This window comes from Papaver somniferum, unplaced genomic scaffold (genome assembly GCF_003573695.1).
Source record: "Papaver somniferum cultivar HN1 unplaced genomic scaffold, ASM357369v1 unplaced-scaffold_21, whole genome shotgun sequence".
Classification (NCBI taxonomy): Eukaryota; Viridiplantae; Streptophyta; class Magnoliopsida; order Ranunculales; family Papaveraceae; genus Papaver; species Papaver somniferum.
Window position 1 is genome coordinate 1,253,281 of NW_020631041.1, and position 18,804 is coordinate 1,272,084.

Below are 18,804 nucleotides of genomic sequence, written 5' to 3' on the forward strand. Positions count from 1 at the left end.
CACAGTTCAGTTGTAGTCAGGTGATGCCTTCTGAACTAGTAAACTGGTCAAGTTTATTCAATATTGATTCTTGATTTGAATTCGAAATTTATCCGCACAATGATTTATTTAGTTTTCGTAATGATAATATATCTATCAACTATTTACAATGCTTTAATAACTCTTTCCATCTTAATAACCTCAAAAGGACAAAATAAATACAATCTGTTCACAACAGAGGAAATAAGCAAAAATGATGAATAAGGAGGATCTTCTCTAAGACCTCTCTCTCTTTGCTCTTCTACGTCATTCTGTGTATATGATGAACCCTAAACACCTAATATAAATAGTCTTCATTTCTTAAGCTCCTTCTTTACCAAATTCCACCAAAGGTTGCTAGTACCAAGCAAAGACGGATCTTCAACCATATAGAATTTAGTAACCCATTGTGAAATTCGGTTATCCGTGAAGCAACTTTGCTTCTTTTTTTTGTGCAAAGAGGACCATATAGTTTTGCTCACTTTTCTGAAAAAAACAGAAGAAATCAAATGTGAAATCCTAGTTTTAGTAAAGAAAAAATCTTGACTAAATTCAACCTGTGTTGACTTGACTCATAGGTACAAAAAATTTCTAAAATTTTAAACAAGAGTATAAACTGAACCTAAATTATTATGATGTCAACAACATACCAATAGATTTCTTGCAATGAAGAACAGCTTCATAAATCGATCCTTCAGGTGCAATAGTAGTAGTATTGGTTGTTAATGATGATGGTGAAGACATAGACCTATTAAGCTTTTGTGAATTTCTTCTTCTTCTATCAACTAATAATGATCTTGAACTAGCCAATGATTTGACTGATTTTGGTGGTGATGATGATGGTGATGAAGATGATGAATAAACAGTAGTCTTATCGTTATGATTACTGAATAACCCAATAAGACATTTTCTAAACATCTTCTTGGATGATTTCCAACATTTCTTAGCAAATATTGAATGAATTTGATGAATGGAAATCACAATATTGTTTTTCAATGGTTTTGAATTCATGGGGCTTGAATTAACTCCGTTATCAATGGATTTCTCAATCTTTTTAGTTGAAAACAGAGTAGTGCCAGCTGGGATAAGAAAAGTTCCATTAGAGAACAATTCTTCAGCATGAACAAGACTGAAATTGTTGTTGTTGTTGTTGAAATGATTCGGTGATGGAGTAGTTGGAAAATTGAAATCATCTACTAAGAATCTTTTTGATGGTGTATTTTTAGGATCCATTACTATAAATGCTGCAGCTTCAATATCTGATGATGACAGATGATCATCATCTAGACTTTCAAGTGTTGATTTTAAGTTTACTAACCATCTGTATGAGAAGCTCTCAATTGAGATTGTTGCTGTGCCTGTATTTCCTTCCATTGATGAATTTTTTCTTGTTTTTGAAGATCTTCTCTCAATCTCTTTCTTTGTCTGTAAATTGAAAATGTGATGATGAGTGAATGAACAAAGGACCAGCTAGAGAAACATTTAAAAAGGAGGAGTAGAGGCGCTGAGTAAAGGTTGTCAAGTGTAAAATGACTAAAATGCCCCTATTAAATGAGGAATCATGTGAAAAAATGACTGAAATGTCCTTGTAGTTTTTATGACCTCAAATGTTTTTAAATATCTTTTTCTGTTCTTCTTTTCTTTATAAAATGATTTTAATTTATGTTTTTAAATATCTTTTTCTGTTCTTCTTTTCTTTATAAAATGATTTTAATTTATGAAAAGCATTGTAAGATATAACTCCGATCGTAGAACATTTTCATCGAGAGATTACGATCGTTAAGCATGCAACTAAATAGGAAAGTTTAAAAGTGTGAGATCGAGCGTTGGAAAGTAATTGGTTAATCACAACTATAACATTTTCTGTATTAAAATTCATGTAGTAATTTCTCTATATTTTTCTTTTATGGTTAGATGAAAAGTTAATCAGATGCAACTCCAGTAACCTGGTGTTGAGATGGGGAAAGTGTCCTACTTAGTTATTTAGATTTTCTTAAAATAATGAATGGACTATGAAGATAAGGCATGAAACAATTATATTCGACGAGATGATGACATTGATTTGTCCATAAAAGGTCATAACATGTGATCCTGCTTATTTCATGCAGCATAAATCCTACACCCCGTATAAATCCTTTCCACTTCTCTTTTGTCCATCTATTTCATTTTTTTTGTTTCATTTTCTTACCATTTTCTCAAAGAAGGAATAAAATTTGATGCCATTTTCTTTTTATATGGGTCCTAAATTACTAGTCTTTGATGATTTAATCATAACCATCAACCACATTATTCACTAACTTTTTTAGTTAATCAAAAAACATAAATTTTATATTGAAAAAAAAAGGTTGAATTTCTTAGATTCTCCAACCTACTTTTCTTGATTATTTTTAGATTTTTCATTACTCGACCGAACGTGTTTCGGGCATACATAAACCTGTGTTCAACCACGTAATATGTGTTTTTCGATCAAACTAATATATATCTTTGTTTTTTTTTTACATAATCTAACGTCGATATGTTAATCATTGTCGACCCAATAATATAATATAAAGATAACTTCTAAAAAATGATATTACTACTCACATTACATCATCTATATAAATTTATGAGATTATCGTTCTAGAAGTGACAAGTTGATGATATTATAATTTTTCTTTCGGCGAGTAGCCGAAAATGTTAATTAAGAAAGATGGTTGGGTGATTAGGAAGCTTTATTTTGAATTAGGATACTCAAAGGTTATTTTGGTCACTAATTTGGACTTTAATGTAAAGTGAAAGAAAGCGGGTCACTGAATTATGCGGTGGTATTAAATGGTGTTTTAGTACAATAAATGTTGCTTCAAAGATACTACTAGATTGATTGATTATCTTCTTCTTCTTTTCAACCATACCTCCCTAGCAGATGCCTTGATTGCTGCTTTTGTATTAAATATATGTGCCATAGGGAGGGAAGGAGGGAGGGCATAGGCTCCACACGGTTAGGTGCTTGCACATAAACTAGTAGATATTCTTGCGAGAATCCTTAAGAACATGGGTCAATGATACGGTTATAAGTTATATCTCCATCTTTAATTTGTAAAACATTTAATGTGTTCTTAAGATTTTGATATACTTAACTTCAGTGGTTGAGCCAGGATTTTAGGTAGAAGGGATCGATGGTTTTACTTTGTTTATTATAGTCAGGATTTTAGATTGAAGGGAAAGATAGTTTTATTTGCTTATTAAAGACGGAAAATGATGAATAAAAAACTATAGGAATTTATACGAGCTTTGAAAATCACTTGGCAAATGGTGTCGCTTGGCTTCCCACCTGCTCAAATTGGGGATCATTGCTTCTTGGTGTTAGAGTCGACCATTTTGTTCTCCACGTGTATCTCTCGAAGGATATCTCATTTGATGCGCAAATGCATGAATATTAGAAAAAGTCATAGCATAATTTCTTTTACTTTTTTATGGAATGTCAATGGCATAACAGTGCGTTACTTTCTCTTATACGCTTGAACCCTATTTTTCTTTTGTTATAAATATGTTTTTAGGAACCTTTGGACAAATAAAAGGGTATATACATCGACCAAAAGGACCAAGTTGGCAAAACCCCCTTCTACAACAAGCTGAAAAAATTCAGTGTTCATATTGGGACATACAGTATATATTTAGCATTTTTTTTTCTTGATCATGAGCTCATTTTTATCAATAATTGGTGCAAATTGGTAGATATCTTCTTCTTCTCTCTTTTGATATAAGTCCATTATATAATGACCCAACGAAGAAGTAATCATGGACATGCATCCATATAGTTGAAGGGACATTACACCAAACAAGTTAATAGTTAAAAAAATATTCTAAACCTAATTAAGCTACAAACAAACACTTTAACTTTGTCCATTTTCCACCCTCTCTGTATGCTAAAAAACCAAACAAAACTCGCAAAAAGTAAGTAAAATCAAAAAGAAAAGTAGATAGGGAGAGATATTGGTGTTGGGAATTGGCAAAGAGATTGGTGAAGCTTTAACATCCACCAACAACAATAAGTCTATGAAATGCATGAATGTAGGGTCTTAAACCTTCATGAGTTTCCAAGGCTATTGTGAAAGACTTCATCTTTTATGTCTCTTAAAGACACTAAAAAATGAGGAAAAGAAGTTCACAAAAGCAACAAAAATGGAGACAAGGGTCCTCAACTGGTCGGGCAAGAATGGGGACATGAAAGCAAAGGATCTCAAAGACAAAGTTAGAGAGGAGGAGAAAGTTTGGAGAGAATGACTTCAAATTTTGGTCCCTCGCCATGAAAAAGAAGAAAACAAACAAAAAGGAAATTGGCTTAATGATTTGGTCAGTTGAGAATCAAACTAAAGCCTTGTATCAATTTTTTCTTTCTATTCTTTGGTAGTACTTGAGAGATATTTGAAGATGAGAAGAAATACAAGCCTAACAATGGCGTGGGTAAAGAGATAAGAGTTTTGGTTGTTGTTCATTGTGAACAACAATGCAGAGACATATATGAAGGTGATATGTCGAAGACATTGATGAAAAAACAACGAAAGATTCTCGTGGTCCATATTACATGTTTCGACAAATGATTCGGTCCCAAGTTTCGACAGACGATTTGGTCGAAGAATGTAGATTTAACGTTGCAAGAATCGTATGGGCAGCTGCAAGCTGCCGAACTAGTTAGCATATGTGCCATATCTTTGTTGCCGTTCCTCTTAAATGTTTAGTGCACCATGTGGCCTCTCTTAATCAATGCAGTTTGAGGAGACCAGGATGTAACGTAGGGCTGCATTGCCCCAGTTACTTTGCTCAGCTGCAAGAAAAAAAAAAGTACGGGAAAAAAAAGAGATTCTGCACAAGAGAAGGGTAAAATATTGTTCGAATTATCATTGAGATGATGTGCCAAGAATTAATTACAATACTATTTCATCAAATCTAAGAATACAAATCCATTCCAAAGACTATGCAGTAACATTGACGCCAAAAGATTTCTGGACCGTGCAAAAACTGTTCCCATGACCATCCCAAGGAAAATGAGAGGCAACATTCTTTGTGCATTGAAGTGTGCAAGTGCAAAAGCAATCGAGCTTACCAGAATTGCACACCAAACGGGCATGTACTTGGTTAGTGAAGGCAAGAGAAACCCTCGAAATACAATCTCCTCCCAAACTGGGGCACACACAGCTACTACTATGGCGTATAGGGCCATAGCCACTGGGTCTCGTGCAACAATTGATTGCTCAACACTTGAAACTACAACTGGAGCTGATGACAAGTGGGGTACCAAATTGAGGTTCACTTGGGATAGCCGGTTGACCAAGGGAAACATAAGACATCCCAATCCCACGTCGAATTGCCAGTTTCCTTTAAGGCTGAACTTGAACCAGTCTGATGGAAGGGGGCGAAACCTGGCAAGGCAGCGATGGAGGATTGCAATCCCTGCTAGCCCTTCAGCCACATCTGTTAAGAGGCTGTATAGGGCTTGGGCTCTATATGTTAGAGATTCTTTACTAAAGCCTGAGGCATGGGCTAAGAATGGGATTATCCAAGATCCAACGAACCAGAAGGCAGCAATCCAGAGAAGCATGACCTGCAGAGTAAAGTCAGTATTTTTGTTCCCATTTTCTTCTTATTTTTATTTCTGTGTAAAAGTAAATGTTGGGAGAATGAGCAGGTGCATAACAGGGTTATTCAAGTAGTTGAATTGTGGTGTCGGCCAAACTAGGCCAAGAACAAGAATCAAGTGTGAACTTCATACTTATTGTTATTAGTTTCTTTGAACCCACGAAAACCGTTACTAGCTGACAAACATGTGGAAGCTGAATACAATTCACTTATTCCTATTGGGAGGAGTCAGATTCTGAAATCTTAAGCCAACAGAATGAAAAATCGAAAGTTTGTCATCTTTCCATGGGAATATTTCACTACAGACATAAGTTATCACTTCCACTGCACTTATTATTTAATTTCACCGGCTATTAGCATATACTAAAAAGTGGGCAACCGCATACTAAGATCTGGCTACTTTGGTGGATACCAAAAAGAAAAGGAAGAGTATAATACGAAAAAACATACCTGGATTATGGTTTCTGCTGACCATGGTACCGTCCAGGGTTTTTCAGATGCTTTAAAAACTGCAACTGCTGCCTGGAACAAAAGCCAGCTAATCAGTAAAAACATTTTTTGTCTAGACAAGAAAACAGAACAACCTCAATGATTTGGTAGAATCGATTTATAATAAGAGATAGTAATTATAAAATTCACTAGTTATTTCCATTAATGGGCATAATATTCCAAGCAGTAGAGAAAGTAGGTTGTTGTTAAGGTAGTCATTGTTTAATTGACTCGTTGGTGTGGGAAAAATCTAGTAACTGGTTATAAATCCTCTTATGTGGCATTATAGGTGCGAAGCTAAATTTGAAGTATGTTATCCTTTTACCACAGTTTATTAATGGAGGTGATGCAGGGGAATAAGAAACCCATCAGGAGGTCAGAGGGTTCTCGGTTAGCCTTGACTATGCGATCATAGGTCCCTCTGTAAACCTAACGATCCCTCTGTTTTTCGTATCACATTTTCTCCTTGATTATGATACAATTGCAGGAACCAAGTTGTATCATTGTTAAGTAGAGGAGTGATAAACCTCAAACAAAATTGCTGGCGAGGAATGTAAGTCTAGTTGTAACGTAACAAGCATAGAAATTGTGAGGCATAACTTGATGATGGAACAAGAGATTTAGCATTAAGGAGAAAACTATGTCCTCTTATTCAAGGCTAAATTGAGGAGCCTTCTACCGTGACGAGCCAACAGTTAATACAAAGAGGGAATATATCAAACTAATAGTTCTATATCGTTTTATTAGTTTCAACTCCTTAGGTTCTGTTCATCGGTACAACCCCATAACCTGTATATTGCAGGGGTAATAACTACTTACAAGACAAAGCATACATGATAGCACAACATCAAAGACTCGATAAACCAATCACTCCCCTAAGTCCTCGACCATAACCTACTTTCCCAACTGAAGAAACAAATCTCATAAACATTGGTCACGGTATAAAAACGATGCAATTTGATACCCTGGTACATAATCCATACATAGCCTTTCTAGTAAACCAAGAGGTACATATTTAAAAAACAAGAAACTTGTCTGGAAAGTAGTGTCAGGGTGTGCCTTGAATACTGATACTACAATAAACAACTACTTAGCACAAATTTATTTTGAGGAAAATGGAATGTTCTAGTATCTAGAGCAATTTAAAAATGATAAAAGGAACTTGCAACTAAAACCAATTTCAACAAGAATATTAGACTTAAGATACTGCCAGACACGTGTAAGTCTTTGAATAAAATGGAGTGTTCTGGCTATCAAAGCATTAAAAAATGACTAACAGGAACTTGGGACTAAAACAAGTCTAAACAAGAATTAGAGATTTATGAAACAAACAGTTCTATCAGCAAAATCAGCCTCCATTTACTCTAATAGATACTAGATATCTCTAGAATGCTTGGCACAAGCTAGCTAAGCCAACTGAGTATTTGGAATAAAGATAACATATGGCTTACTAAAGAAAATGGATATAGAAAATGTTCCCTCAACGTACAATCTTCTAACTTAACCTATATGAGTATTTAACACTGTGAAGTTCTTCCTAAATTTCTGAGCAACTCATAGGCAATTTTGCTGAGTTGAGGCGTTTATAACTAGTTCACTAAGTTGTCTAAGATTGCACATAAAAGTGTTCGCTAGTCACATAATTACAAGTAACTCAAAGAAGCTAGTTTGATGGCATTTCACCAACCAGAATAGCAACAAACTGCCTACCACTTGGCTTTACCAATCCAACGCGGGATACTCACATTTTTATAAGAAATAAGTGCAAGTGTGGAAGTGAATTAGAATATAAAAAATATAAAAAAAACACCAGTTATTTTCGATAATGGTTATAATATTCTAAGTAGTATAGAAAGTAGGTTGATGTTGAGGTAGTCACTGAATAATCGACTCTTTGGTGTGAGCAAAATCTAGTAACTGGTTATGAATCCTATGATGAGATATTATGGGGTTATACATGTGAAGCTCTATTTAAAGTTTATCTTCCTTATCTACACAGTTTGTCCAAAGGAGGTCAGAGGATCCTCAGTTAGCCTTGAAAATGGGGTCAAAGGTTCCTCTTTGATTATGATACGACTGCACGAACCAAGTCTTATCACTGTTGAGTACAAGAGTGATACAACTCAAATGAAATTGCTGCAAGGATTGCAAGTCTAGTTGTAACATAAAAATCATAGGAAACTGAGAAAAAACCACAGAACAGAGAGAGTTAGGCTTAATGAAAAACTATGTCCTCTGATTCAAGGCTAATTGAGGAGCCTTTTACCTAATTTCCCTATTGAAGGAATAAATTTCATTATAAAGATTAACTAAAATAGGGAACTGAAAGCCCATGGTACTACATGTTCTTAAACTTCATCTATTGGTTAAAAAATAACATAGCATTTCTAGAACCAAGAGATACATATTTGCAAAACAACAACTTGTCTGGAAAGTAGTGTCATGATTTGCCTTGAATACCGACACTACACGATGCACAACTGCCTTGCACAAATTTTTTTTGAGGAAAATGGAACGTTCTGGTGTCTAGAGCATTTTAAAATGATAAAAGAAACTTGCAACTAAAACCAATTTCAAGTTTTGAACAAGAATATTACTTATGATACTACAATACAATCTTAAGGTTTTTGAATAAAATGGAGTGTTCTACTGTTCTGATTATCAAAGCATTCAAAATGACTAACTGGACCTTGGGACTAAAACAAGTATGAACAAGAATTGGAGAATTATGAAACTAACAGTTCTATAAGAACCTGCTTCCATTTACGCCAATAAATACTAGATATCTACGCTTGGCACACAGGCTAACTAAACCAACTGACTATTTGCAGAAACAGAGGTAATATATGGCTTACTGAAGAAAATGGATACATAAAATGTTCCGTCACCATACAATCTTCTAACTCACCTATATGAGTATTTAACACTGTGAGGTTTTATAATGCCTCCTAAATTTATACGCAACTCATGCGCACCTTTGCTGAGTTAAGGCGGGTGGTGCCTAGTTCACTTAAGTTGGCTAAGATTGCAATAAAAAGTGTTCACTGGTGACATAACGACAAGTAACTAAGAAAAGCTAGTTTGACGGCATTTCACCAACCCGCATAGCAACAAACTGCCCACCTCTTGGCTTTAACAGGCCATACTAATGCACTTACAGCAACCCAAACTAGTTTAAATTACTACCTTACAGCTTGCGGACCTAGGAAATTATTTCATTGGGGGTCAACGAAACATCCTTTGTCCTTCCCTAAGCTTAGTTAATTCACTCGCTGAGCCAAAGATAACGATTTGTAGATTACTTGATTACATGGATAATGTATACGTCTTGTATAATCCAGTGTTTTTACTCTAAAAGTTTGTTTTCAAATGAATTGAATGGGGTCAGCACCTATTTTACTCTAAATGTTAGGTCTTTAAAGGAATTTAGTGGGGTCAACACTTATAACTATCACTAACGAGTAGTTTTACAAACAAAATTGAGTGGGGTCAGCAGACCCCGCTTGACCCCACACAAGTCCGCCAGTGCTGCATTCATTTCCATACTCAGAATCAATAACTCAACTAGAAAATAAACAGAATAGCAAACACGATGATGCAATCTGATATCCTGGTAAACAATTTGTTCATAACATTTCTAGTAAACCAAGAGACACATAGAAAACTTTTCTGAAAAGTAGTATCAGGATGTAACTTGAATACTGATAATTCGATACACAATCGCCTAACACAAATTATTTTGAGAAAATGGAGAGTTCTGGTTATCTAGAACATCTAAAAATGATAAAAAGTAACTTGTGACTAAAACCAATATGAACAAGACTATGAGACTTACGATACTACGTACACTGTTCAAGTTTTTTAATAAATGGGAGTCTTCTGGTTATCAAAGTATCTATGAATGACTAACAGGAACTTGGGACTAAAACAAGTCTGAACAAGAATGAAAGAATTATGAAACAAACAGTTCTATCAGCAAATTGTGTCTCCATTAACTCCAATAAGTACTAGATATCACTAGAATGCTTCGCACGGGCTGATTAACCAACTGAGTCTTTGGACATAAAGTAGGATATAGAAAATCTTCCCTCACCGTACAATCTTCTAAATACACATATATGAGTATTTAACACTGTGAAGTTCCATAGTGCCTCCTGAATTCGTAATCAACTCATGCGCAACTTTGCTCAGTTAAGGCGATTGTAACTAGTTCGCTTAGGCTGACTAAGATTGCACATATTAGAATTCACTAGTGGCATAACGACAAGTAGCTAAGTGAAGCTAGTCGGACAGCATTACACCAACCCGCATAACAACAAACTGCCCACCTCTTGGCATATTTTTCTATTTGAACTTAGTCTTACTAAAGAAAATGGACATAGAAAATGTTCCCTCACCGTACAATCTTTTAAATTCACCTATATGAGTATTTAACACTATGAAGTTCCATGATGCCTTCTAAAGTTCTGAGCAACTCATTCGCAATTTTGCAAAGTTAAGGCGCTTGTAACTTTTTCACTTAAGTTAACTAGATTGCACATAGAAGTGTTTCACAAGTGACATAGCGACAAGTAGCTAAGAGAAGCTAGTTTGACGGCATTACACAAACCCGCATAGCAACGAATTGCCCACCTCTTGACTATACCAATCCAACACACAATACTCAATGCACTTACAACCACCCAAACTAGCTAACATTACTACATTCATTTCCATACTCAGAATCAATAACTCAACTAGAAAATTAAACACAATAGCAAGCAAATAGACACTTACATCTCGAAGACTTGTAATAAAATCCTTCTTCTCAACAATTTTTCTATCGGATTTCAGCTCAACCACTTCTTCAACAACCTTCCCTTTCACAAACTCCATCTCCCCTTCCCCTGAACATGATTCTTCTTCATGTCTAAAGCACGAAATCTTCCATTTCTGCACAGAAAAAGATACAAACTTGAACTCTATCAATCAATACAGAAACTTCAACAAAAAAAACCAATTTTTCAGCCGAATGACACTTATTCATACCTTAATAGAAGATTTAGATTGAAGCTCAACGAAACGTAAGCTTCGATGAAACGCCTTGGTTCTAATTGGATTAGAAACCCTAGTAACTCTAGAATTTGGAGGTAACGAAACAAAAGGGCGTTGAGATAAACAATTACAACAAGAGCTCAACATGAGATTTAATTCTCCGGATAAATTAAAACCCGGTAATTAATAAAACCCGTAGTAATATTCTTCTGCATTACAAGAATTTATTTGCCCTGATTTCGTTGTGTCTGCCATTTTTGACCTAATTTTTTTTTTCTTCAGAGTTACTTCATGCTGTGAAATTGCTGGTGATGAGATTGGGTGTGGCTATCTTACGCTAGTGAGGTGAAGAAGGAATAAACTACACCGCTTCTTTTTTGGTTTAATAAAATATATAAAAGGTCGTGTGGTTGATATCAATGAACCTAGTCAACACCTCTTTTAGGTCGTGTATGGAATCTTCAAAAATCGTCTTTGGAATCTCTGGATTCACTATTTTATTTTACTAGAAAAGACATTTTTACGAGACTCTCATTGGAAGTCTAACAAGATAAACTCCGACAGCGTATTGCACCTTCGGGAACTCGAATTTGGGACTTCCTAAAACGCATGAAACCTATAAGGAACGGGGATGACCAGCCGAACTAGCTACTTGTTTTATTTAAGAAAGCTAACAAGAGACAGAGTCGGTCCTATGTACAGAAGGACTTGTGCGATTTTTTTCGTAGGGCCTTTTATAGTGTCGAATATTTTATAAAAATTGTAAAAAAAGAGCATCAATGTTTTTCTATAGACGAATTCGCTGGAATTTTTTTTACACTTAACTGATTTATTAACGCGTATTTTTAAAAATAAAAGAAATTATTCAATTGAAACCTTTTATTTGTATACGAATACGCATGGAAAACTCAAATGATATCGCGGCAGGCATTATATCTAAGGTCTTGGGAGGTAATAATAATACCATAAAAATTCAAACGCGTCTAGAATAAAACAACGAAGAGATTAGCTCGGTGGATGATGCATTAACCAACATTATCTGGATTATAGTTATTAGTTTAGTTCTCGGAGTTAGAATCTCTTCAAAAACAAAGAAGAAATTTTTTTTTGTGTGTGTGTGGAAATATACAGTTGGGCTAAGGGAGAAAAAGGCCCTCGACAAAGCTGGACCCTGTGCGGTCACACATCCTACACACCCTCAGGCTCGGGTCTGACAAGAGGGGTTAGCAACCCTGTTTACACAAAGAGTAGAGCCATCTAATATGGAAGCAGTGGGTGTTTTCCTTACATTAGATTCATCTACTTCTAAAGTATTTGGAAATCCAAGAGGGGGAATAAGATCCCAATTTAAATCACAATGAAAATATTTTGCTTCTTTTGCCAAAATGTCTGCTACACTAATTGTCGTTCTAGGTACTTAGGAAAATCCTAGAATATTTGCGCAATCACTGACCTCCGATTTTGCATCCAGAATAATTGCTTGGATTATCCAGGAGATGAATGACTGGATTCCATTCAGAGAGTCAAAAAGATTCTTTTAATCGCCTTATAAGTTGTTGTTAGAAAGATTAAGCTCTTTTGCCCATTATGTTGCCTGTAGAAGACCTACTGCCTCCGCTTCTTTCGGGGATGTTGTTATTACTGGTCTTGCTCTTCCTTGAAAAAATTCACCTGCTTCATTTTTAAGAATTAAGGCAAAGCCTTAAGGATCATTTATGGATAACCGTGATGCATCTATGTTGATTTTGTGTGTATGTTTCCTTGGAAGTTTCCAAGTCTCTGTAAATTTTTATTCGTTTATGTCTCTATTCTCTAACAGTTCTATGTTTACTCGAAAAAGTAACATGTCTTTAAATATTTGTAGAAAATTGGTTTGCAAATCTATTTTTGCTTTGAAAAACTCCGTTGCATCGTTCCTTCCAAAGTACCCAGATTTTTGTACGAATATTAAGGGAATTGTGCTATTAGGATTTTTCAACCAAGAATCACAAAGATTTAAAAAAGAAAAAAGTATTATCCCAACTGTAGTTTACAGGGTTGGGAGCTAAAGCCCATACAAATTTAGAAAATCTACAATGAAAGAAAAGGTGTTTTATTGTTTCATGAGCTTGGTAGACAAAAGTACATTTGGGAGAGGTATCTCTATGAAATTTAGCTAGCTTTGAATTGGTTGAGACAGCATTCTGTAAGAATTTCCAAGTAAGTATTTTGATTATTCGGGAGACATCTAGTTTCCATCAATTTTTCTAGAAGGAATCTGGCATATCCAGATTTTTGGAGTTTATTCTTTTTACGTTTAGCTTATCATACATAGATTTGATTGTGTACTCTCCCAAATGTTTATGATTTTACCATCACCTACTTCTCAAATACTTTTTGTTCTATTAAGCTAACTCTTTAATATGCTAATACATTTCCAAATTCATGAGCTAGTTGGGTGGTCTTGATCCTAAAGAAAGATTTGTTCTTGAATTATATTGTTTTAAATGAGAATCCCAAAGACAATTAGGTTTTGTAACGAGTCTTCAAACTAACTTAGCTATCATAGCTAAATTAGTATTATGAGACCCAAACCTCCCTTATGCATAGACTTACAGAGACGATGATAGGCTTTAGGATAGTAACCTCTAGTGTTAATTTCTTCTGCCCGCCAGAAATCTCTTTGAATAACATCTATCTTCTTAGTTATAGTTTTTGGGAGAGTAAAACACCTCATTCGAAAAGTAGCCATACTGGCCAAAACTGAATTGTTTAAAACCAGTTTGCTAGTTTGTGGTAGAACTTTCCCTTTCAAGGCTTGTGATTTATGTTCCATTTTCTCCACTATTAACTCAAAGGTTTTGATTTTAATTAGATTTATCAATGAAGACCGGTGCCCCTAAATAAGAATCTTTAAGATCTATTTTCTTAATTTTTAGTAATTTAGACATCATTCTTTGGTGTTTAAGGTGAACCTTCTTATTAAAAAATACTCCTGGTTTTTTAAAATTTATAAGTTGGCCGGAGGCTTTACTGAAAATAAGGCAGTCATCAGCAAAAAAAAAAAACAGATGGGAGATAGGGCTGTTTTTTGGAGTAATTTTGGCTCCATGAATTAGTTTTTCGTATTCATGAGATAGAAGAAATCTAGAGAAAATCTTCATAAATATTATAAAACGGTAGGGAGAGAGGGTCTCCTTGTTTACGACCCCTAGTGGGCTTGAAGTACTCTCCATGAGAACTATTTAGAAGAACAGCTATAGGAGAAGTAGAGATACATTCATTTAAATCCAAAATATTTTAGAGCTGCTAGGAGTAAATCACAGTTAACTATGTCAAAAGTTTTGGACATATCTAATTTTATTCCTAAGCCACCTGTTTTTGCTTTTTTCTTTTTAAAGGAGTGAATAACTTCATGTGCAATTAGTATATTGTCAGAAATTTGTCTTTTAGATAAGAAGACAGCTTGAAATGGTGAAATTACGTAATCTAAAAGATGTTTCATTTTATATATTAGCTAAGATTTGTGCAATGATTTTATAAATAGTATTGTGTAGACCTATGGGTCTAAATTGACTAGGATTCTTAGAATGTCTAGTTTTAGGTATAAAAAATGTGAATGTTTTATTTATGTCAGGATGCATCACACCGGATTCAAAGAATTGTATTATTGTTAAGATATATAAATTAGTCTCTCACTATATCCCAGTTTTGCTTAAATAAAATAGCTGGAAATTAAAGCCATCAAGGATAGGAGATGTGTGAGGTTTCATCTTTTTTAGCACCGAAAAAATTTCCTTAACATTATCATTCTCAGACACTCAAGAATTGGATAGCATTGAACAGAATGTCATGGTAAGAATAATCTACAGGGTAAACATAATATAATTTTATTTTAACCTCTAATTAATAGGCACTCTTCATTCTCAGTTGTTACTTATCAAGATCAAGATATGAACCTTGACGGATCCTTCTCTATTTGTGATATTTTCACGGTGGTATCTGCTTGTTCATGTTTCTAACACGAAAAAATAGGATTCAACAATTAACTAAAAAATGAACAAAGAATGAGAAATTTTAATCAACAAGATCAGCAAAAAATAGATTTTGGAAATATTCATTTAAGGTTTAAGTGAATTTCTTTTTTATCAAAGGTAACTTCACCATTTACTATCGTTAGGCATTCAATAGCATTCCAGTTTCTCCTTCTCAGAGTGACTGTATGAAAGTATTTGGTGTTTTTCTCTCCTAAAGCTACTATGTTATCTATGGAGATTTTTTTTTTTGGCGATGTCTTCTTGGGTGTCATAAAGTTTCTCAAGTTGTACTAGTTTTGTATGGATTTATTCCTTTTTTCTATAAAGATGCCGAGAGTTATCAAGATTTCTCAATTGTGTTATTAGTTTTTTAATTATTTTTGAGGGGAGATCAAAAATATTCTTTTTCCAATCTAGAAGATTTAATCCTAGAGCGTGTAGGCTAGTAAGTAGTGAATCAGCATGATTGTCCCTAATAATGTGATTTTAAGTTTGTTTAATTACTTGGACACAAGACTCATCTTTCTGCCAAGTGTCATAAAATTTAAAAGTCCAATTCATATTTTGGAAGCCACAATTTAAAGACAAGGATATTGGACAATGATCGGAACCTACAACAACTAGATGAGTTATATTAGCTTTAGGGAACTTAATGTTCCATTCTGCATTAGAGTGGGCTTTATCTAGTCTTTCTTGAATGTTTGCATCTTCTTTTCTGTTATTTTTTCATGTGTAGTCATATCATATGTATCCTAGATCATACAAGACAGCAGTTTGGAGAATATTGTTGTAATACTCATTATCCTTTTTATTAACCTGGCTAAATTGGGGCCTATGGATTTTTTCATCCACCCCATAAAGAATGATAAGGGGTGTCTAAGTTTGATGAAACTACCATTTTACCCTCTATCAAATATTAATACTACTAATTTTTCCCCATCAAATCCTAATCATAAAATTAAAAACTAAAATCAAAATCATAAAACTAAAATCATAAAATTTAAAAACTAAAATCAAAATCAAAATCATAAAACTAAAATCATAAAATTAAAAACTAAAATCAAAATCAAATTCATTTCCATCTCCACTTCAACTGATTCTTCTTCTTTTCTTCTCAACCCAATCCTATAAACTAGGTTTTAGTAACATAAAATTGCTCAAAAAATGAAAATTTTGAAATCAATTTTTCCTGGTTTATCAGAATCGGTTAATGTTAACGTATATGTGATCTGATCGCAAATAGAAACAGTTTATGTTCATGCCCACAAAGACCGATTTTCCTTGATATGTTTTCCGGTTCGAGAAATTTGAACCAGAATCGGATTACATTAGCACTTATAAAAACGGATTGTTGATGTGTAATGTTAGAATCGGATTTTATATGTGTGTCGAGTAAACCGATCGTTGTTCTCAATTTTTCTGTATCTTTTTTTTGTTAGAATCGGATTACATGAGCATTCTTATAAACAGTGTCCTGTTGTGCAATGTCAGGAATCGGTTTTTACATATGTATCGTGTAAACCGATTCTGGTTAACCCATTTTTTGTTTCCAGTTAATACTCGATCATAAAATGAGTATGAAATCATACTCGATTTCATTTCGATTACAAATGAAAAATAAAATAGTTCTGTATGATTTTACCCAATTTGAAAACGAGTATAACTTAATACTCGAATCGAAAGCGAGTATAACTTCATACGCGAATTGAAAGCGAGTATAACATCTTAAACGATCTGAGATTGATTATGAAGTCATACTCATTCTTAACTCCGGTATAAAATGAATTTTGATTTTATTTGATGTTTAACAACACATAATTCACAGATAAAAAAGAAAAAATTTACACACAATCGGTTTATGTTCATGCCCATATAAACCGATTGTGGATAATCGGTTGATACCAATGAAAACATATACCGATTCTGAGTTGGTGTTCTTCAAAAAAAATCAAATTTGCAAATTTTTTCATGTTCAGATTATTCATTAACACACGTTAATTTCACATCTAACACCATATTTTACCACTAATCACCAAATTAACACTAACTAATTAGGGGTAAAGTTGTTGTTAAAAAAATATTTGGTTAAGGGGCTTTTCATTTTATTTTAAAATGTCTCTATTTTGTCACGTAGTGATAGGCCCAAATTAATCCTTATAGGCCCCAATTTAGCCGGGTTTATTAAAGGGCAATCCTCCTAATTTTTCAGTCTGGTCAAAAATTATGTTCATGTCCCCTAGTATGATCCAAGGTAATTAAAGTAGATTTATTTACTTGTTCAGCTATCTTTCCTAAAAAGTCCCAAGCTACATTTCTGTAAGAGGGATGAGGACTTCCATAAAAGCAGGTAAAAAGTCATTGTTTACAGGAATTGTCTACTAAATTAATATGTTGGTTCAACTCCAAACAATTTTTGAAGTTGTTACTGAAGCTGCAAAGAAACAAGAAGCCGTTCATATATACTTACGAAAGCATAGACTTCTAAAATGCATATGAATTTGGAATGAGCTTGCAGGGGAAAATCAAGGCCAATTGCATATAAGTTATTTGTTCTCATGTATATTGACATTGTAGATGATAATACATGGAGATGGAAAGAAAAAGAAAAAAAATGAAGGTATTTTCTTTCTTCTCGTGTTTCTGTCAAGGTATTTATATTTTTGATCTTTTGTTTTTGCAGGTGAGGGTTTATCTCTGATGTATATGGCGATATTGAACCTATCGGTTTTGGTAAGTGCTTAGCTATTTTTTGGGGTTTCTTTAGGATATTGAAGAAACAGAAGACACCCACAAGTAATGACATTTCTACGATGACACTTACACAACAGTAAGTAGAAGCATTAAAATTTTATTGCTTGATGGTAGAACAATTAATAATGGGAATCCTTGCCTCACTGTAGTGCCGACTTCACTGGGGATCCAACCCAGAATATCCAGTTTAGTAGACCAGCCCCTTATGCCTTGAAATCTCATGTAGTGCAATAAACTATCCATGATTAATTGCAATATTCTTGCTCTTACTTTGCTCGAGCTGTATAATTTCCCTTGCCACCAATTTGTTATTACTGCATCGAAAGCTTCCCCGTAGTTGCACCTGTTCTGAAAGTACGTTTGTGCCTGCCTCTGTGCGTGCAATTCTCAGTTCGGGATTATACTTGGAATTTTTTCTCCGCTTTACCCAATTTTTAGATTGTGCACGCACTTGATTGAGTATGCTTGTGTGTATATACTCCATTGCTGGTGTGTCATTCAAAAATGACTAATGGCTATCATACTCGACACCCATACGAGTAATCCAACACTTCGAGAATCTGAATGTGTTCATTCAAAAATAACAAGTGGTTAACACTTTGGCGGGTGATAGATAATCATCCAAACACACAAAATCCAGAAAATATCTTCAACTTGTGTGATAAATTGAACTTTACTCAAAGAGGGTATAAACCTTCATTTTCAAAGAGTAAAATGTACTTAATCTAACAAACGTGATTTGGAAAACGAAAATCAACAAACCTTGGTGGTTGTTTCATAGACGCGTGACTGCTACTGCTGAACTATGTGGGTCGAATCTCTTCTTGGTGAACTTGGTATCAAGTGCTATAGCTTTCCAGTCATATGGTGTGACAATATT

At 34.3% G+C, this 18,804-nt stretch overlaps 2 protein-coding genes across 2 annotated transcripts; both read right to left on the reverse strand.

The window, feature by feature from the left end:
- Positions 1–31: 31 nt before the first annotated feature.
- On the reverse strand, positions 32–1,460 carry LOC113339798 (probable membrane-associated kinase regulator 6). Its single transcript, XM_026585024.1, has 2 exons — positions 669–1,460; positions 32–504 (listed from the first exon to the last, which is right to left on the reverse strand). The coding sequence occupies exons 1-2, from the start codon at positions 1,390–1,392 to the stop codon at positions 497–499; spliced, it is 732 nt and encodes a 243-aa protein (XP_026440809.1). The 5' UTR covers positions 1,393–1,460; the 3' UTR covers positions 32–496.
- Positions 1,461–4,870: 3,410 nt separating this feature from the next.
- On the reverse strand, positions 4,871–11,519 carry LOC113340368. The gene is made up of 4 exons (XM_026585572.1): positions 11,152–11,519; positions 10,900–11,055; positions 6,085–6,156; positions 4,871–5,599 (listed from the first exon to the last, which is right to left on the reverse strand). The coding sequence occupies exons 1-4, from the start codon at positions 11,302–11,304 to the stop codon at positions 4,931–4,933; spliced, it is 1,050 nt and encodes a 349-aa protein (XP_026441357.1). The 5' UTR covers positions 11,305–11,519; the 3' UTR covers positions 4,871–4,930.
- Positions 11,520–18,804: the final 7,285 nt, after the last annotated feature.

Bases quoted from the DNA above. Each gene is read 5' to 3' on its own strand.
- LOC113339798 (XM_026585024.1), bottom strand. From the start codon at position 1,392: ATGGAAGGAAATACAGGCACAGCAACAATCTCAATTGAGAGCTTCTCA.
- LOC113340368 (XM_026585572.1), bottom strand. From the start codon at position 11,304: ATGTTGAGCTCTTGTTGTAATTGTTTATCTCAACGCCCTTTTGTTTCG. The intron at 6,157-10,899 runs GTAAGTGTCTAT...CTTTTGTTCCAG, and splicing joins TTATTACAAGTCTTCGAGAT to GCAGCAGTTGCAGTTTTTAA. The intron at 5,600-6,084 runs GTATGTTTTTTC...TTTACTCTGCAG, and splicing joins CAGCAGAAACCATAATCCAG to GTCATGCTTCTCTGGATTGC.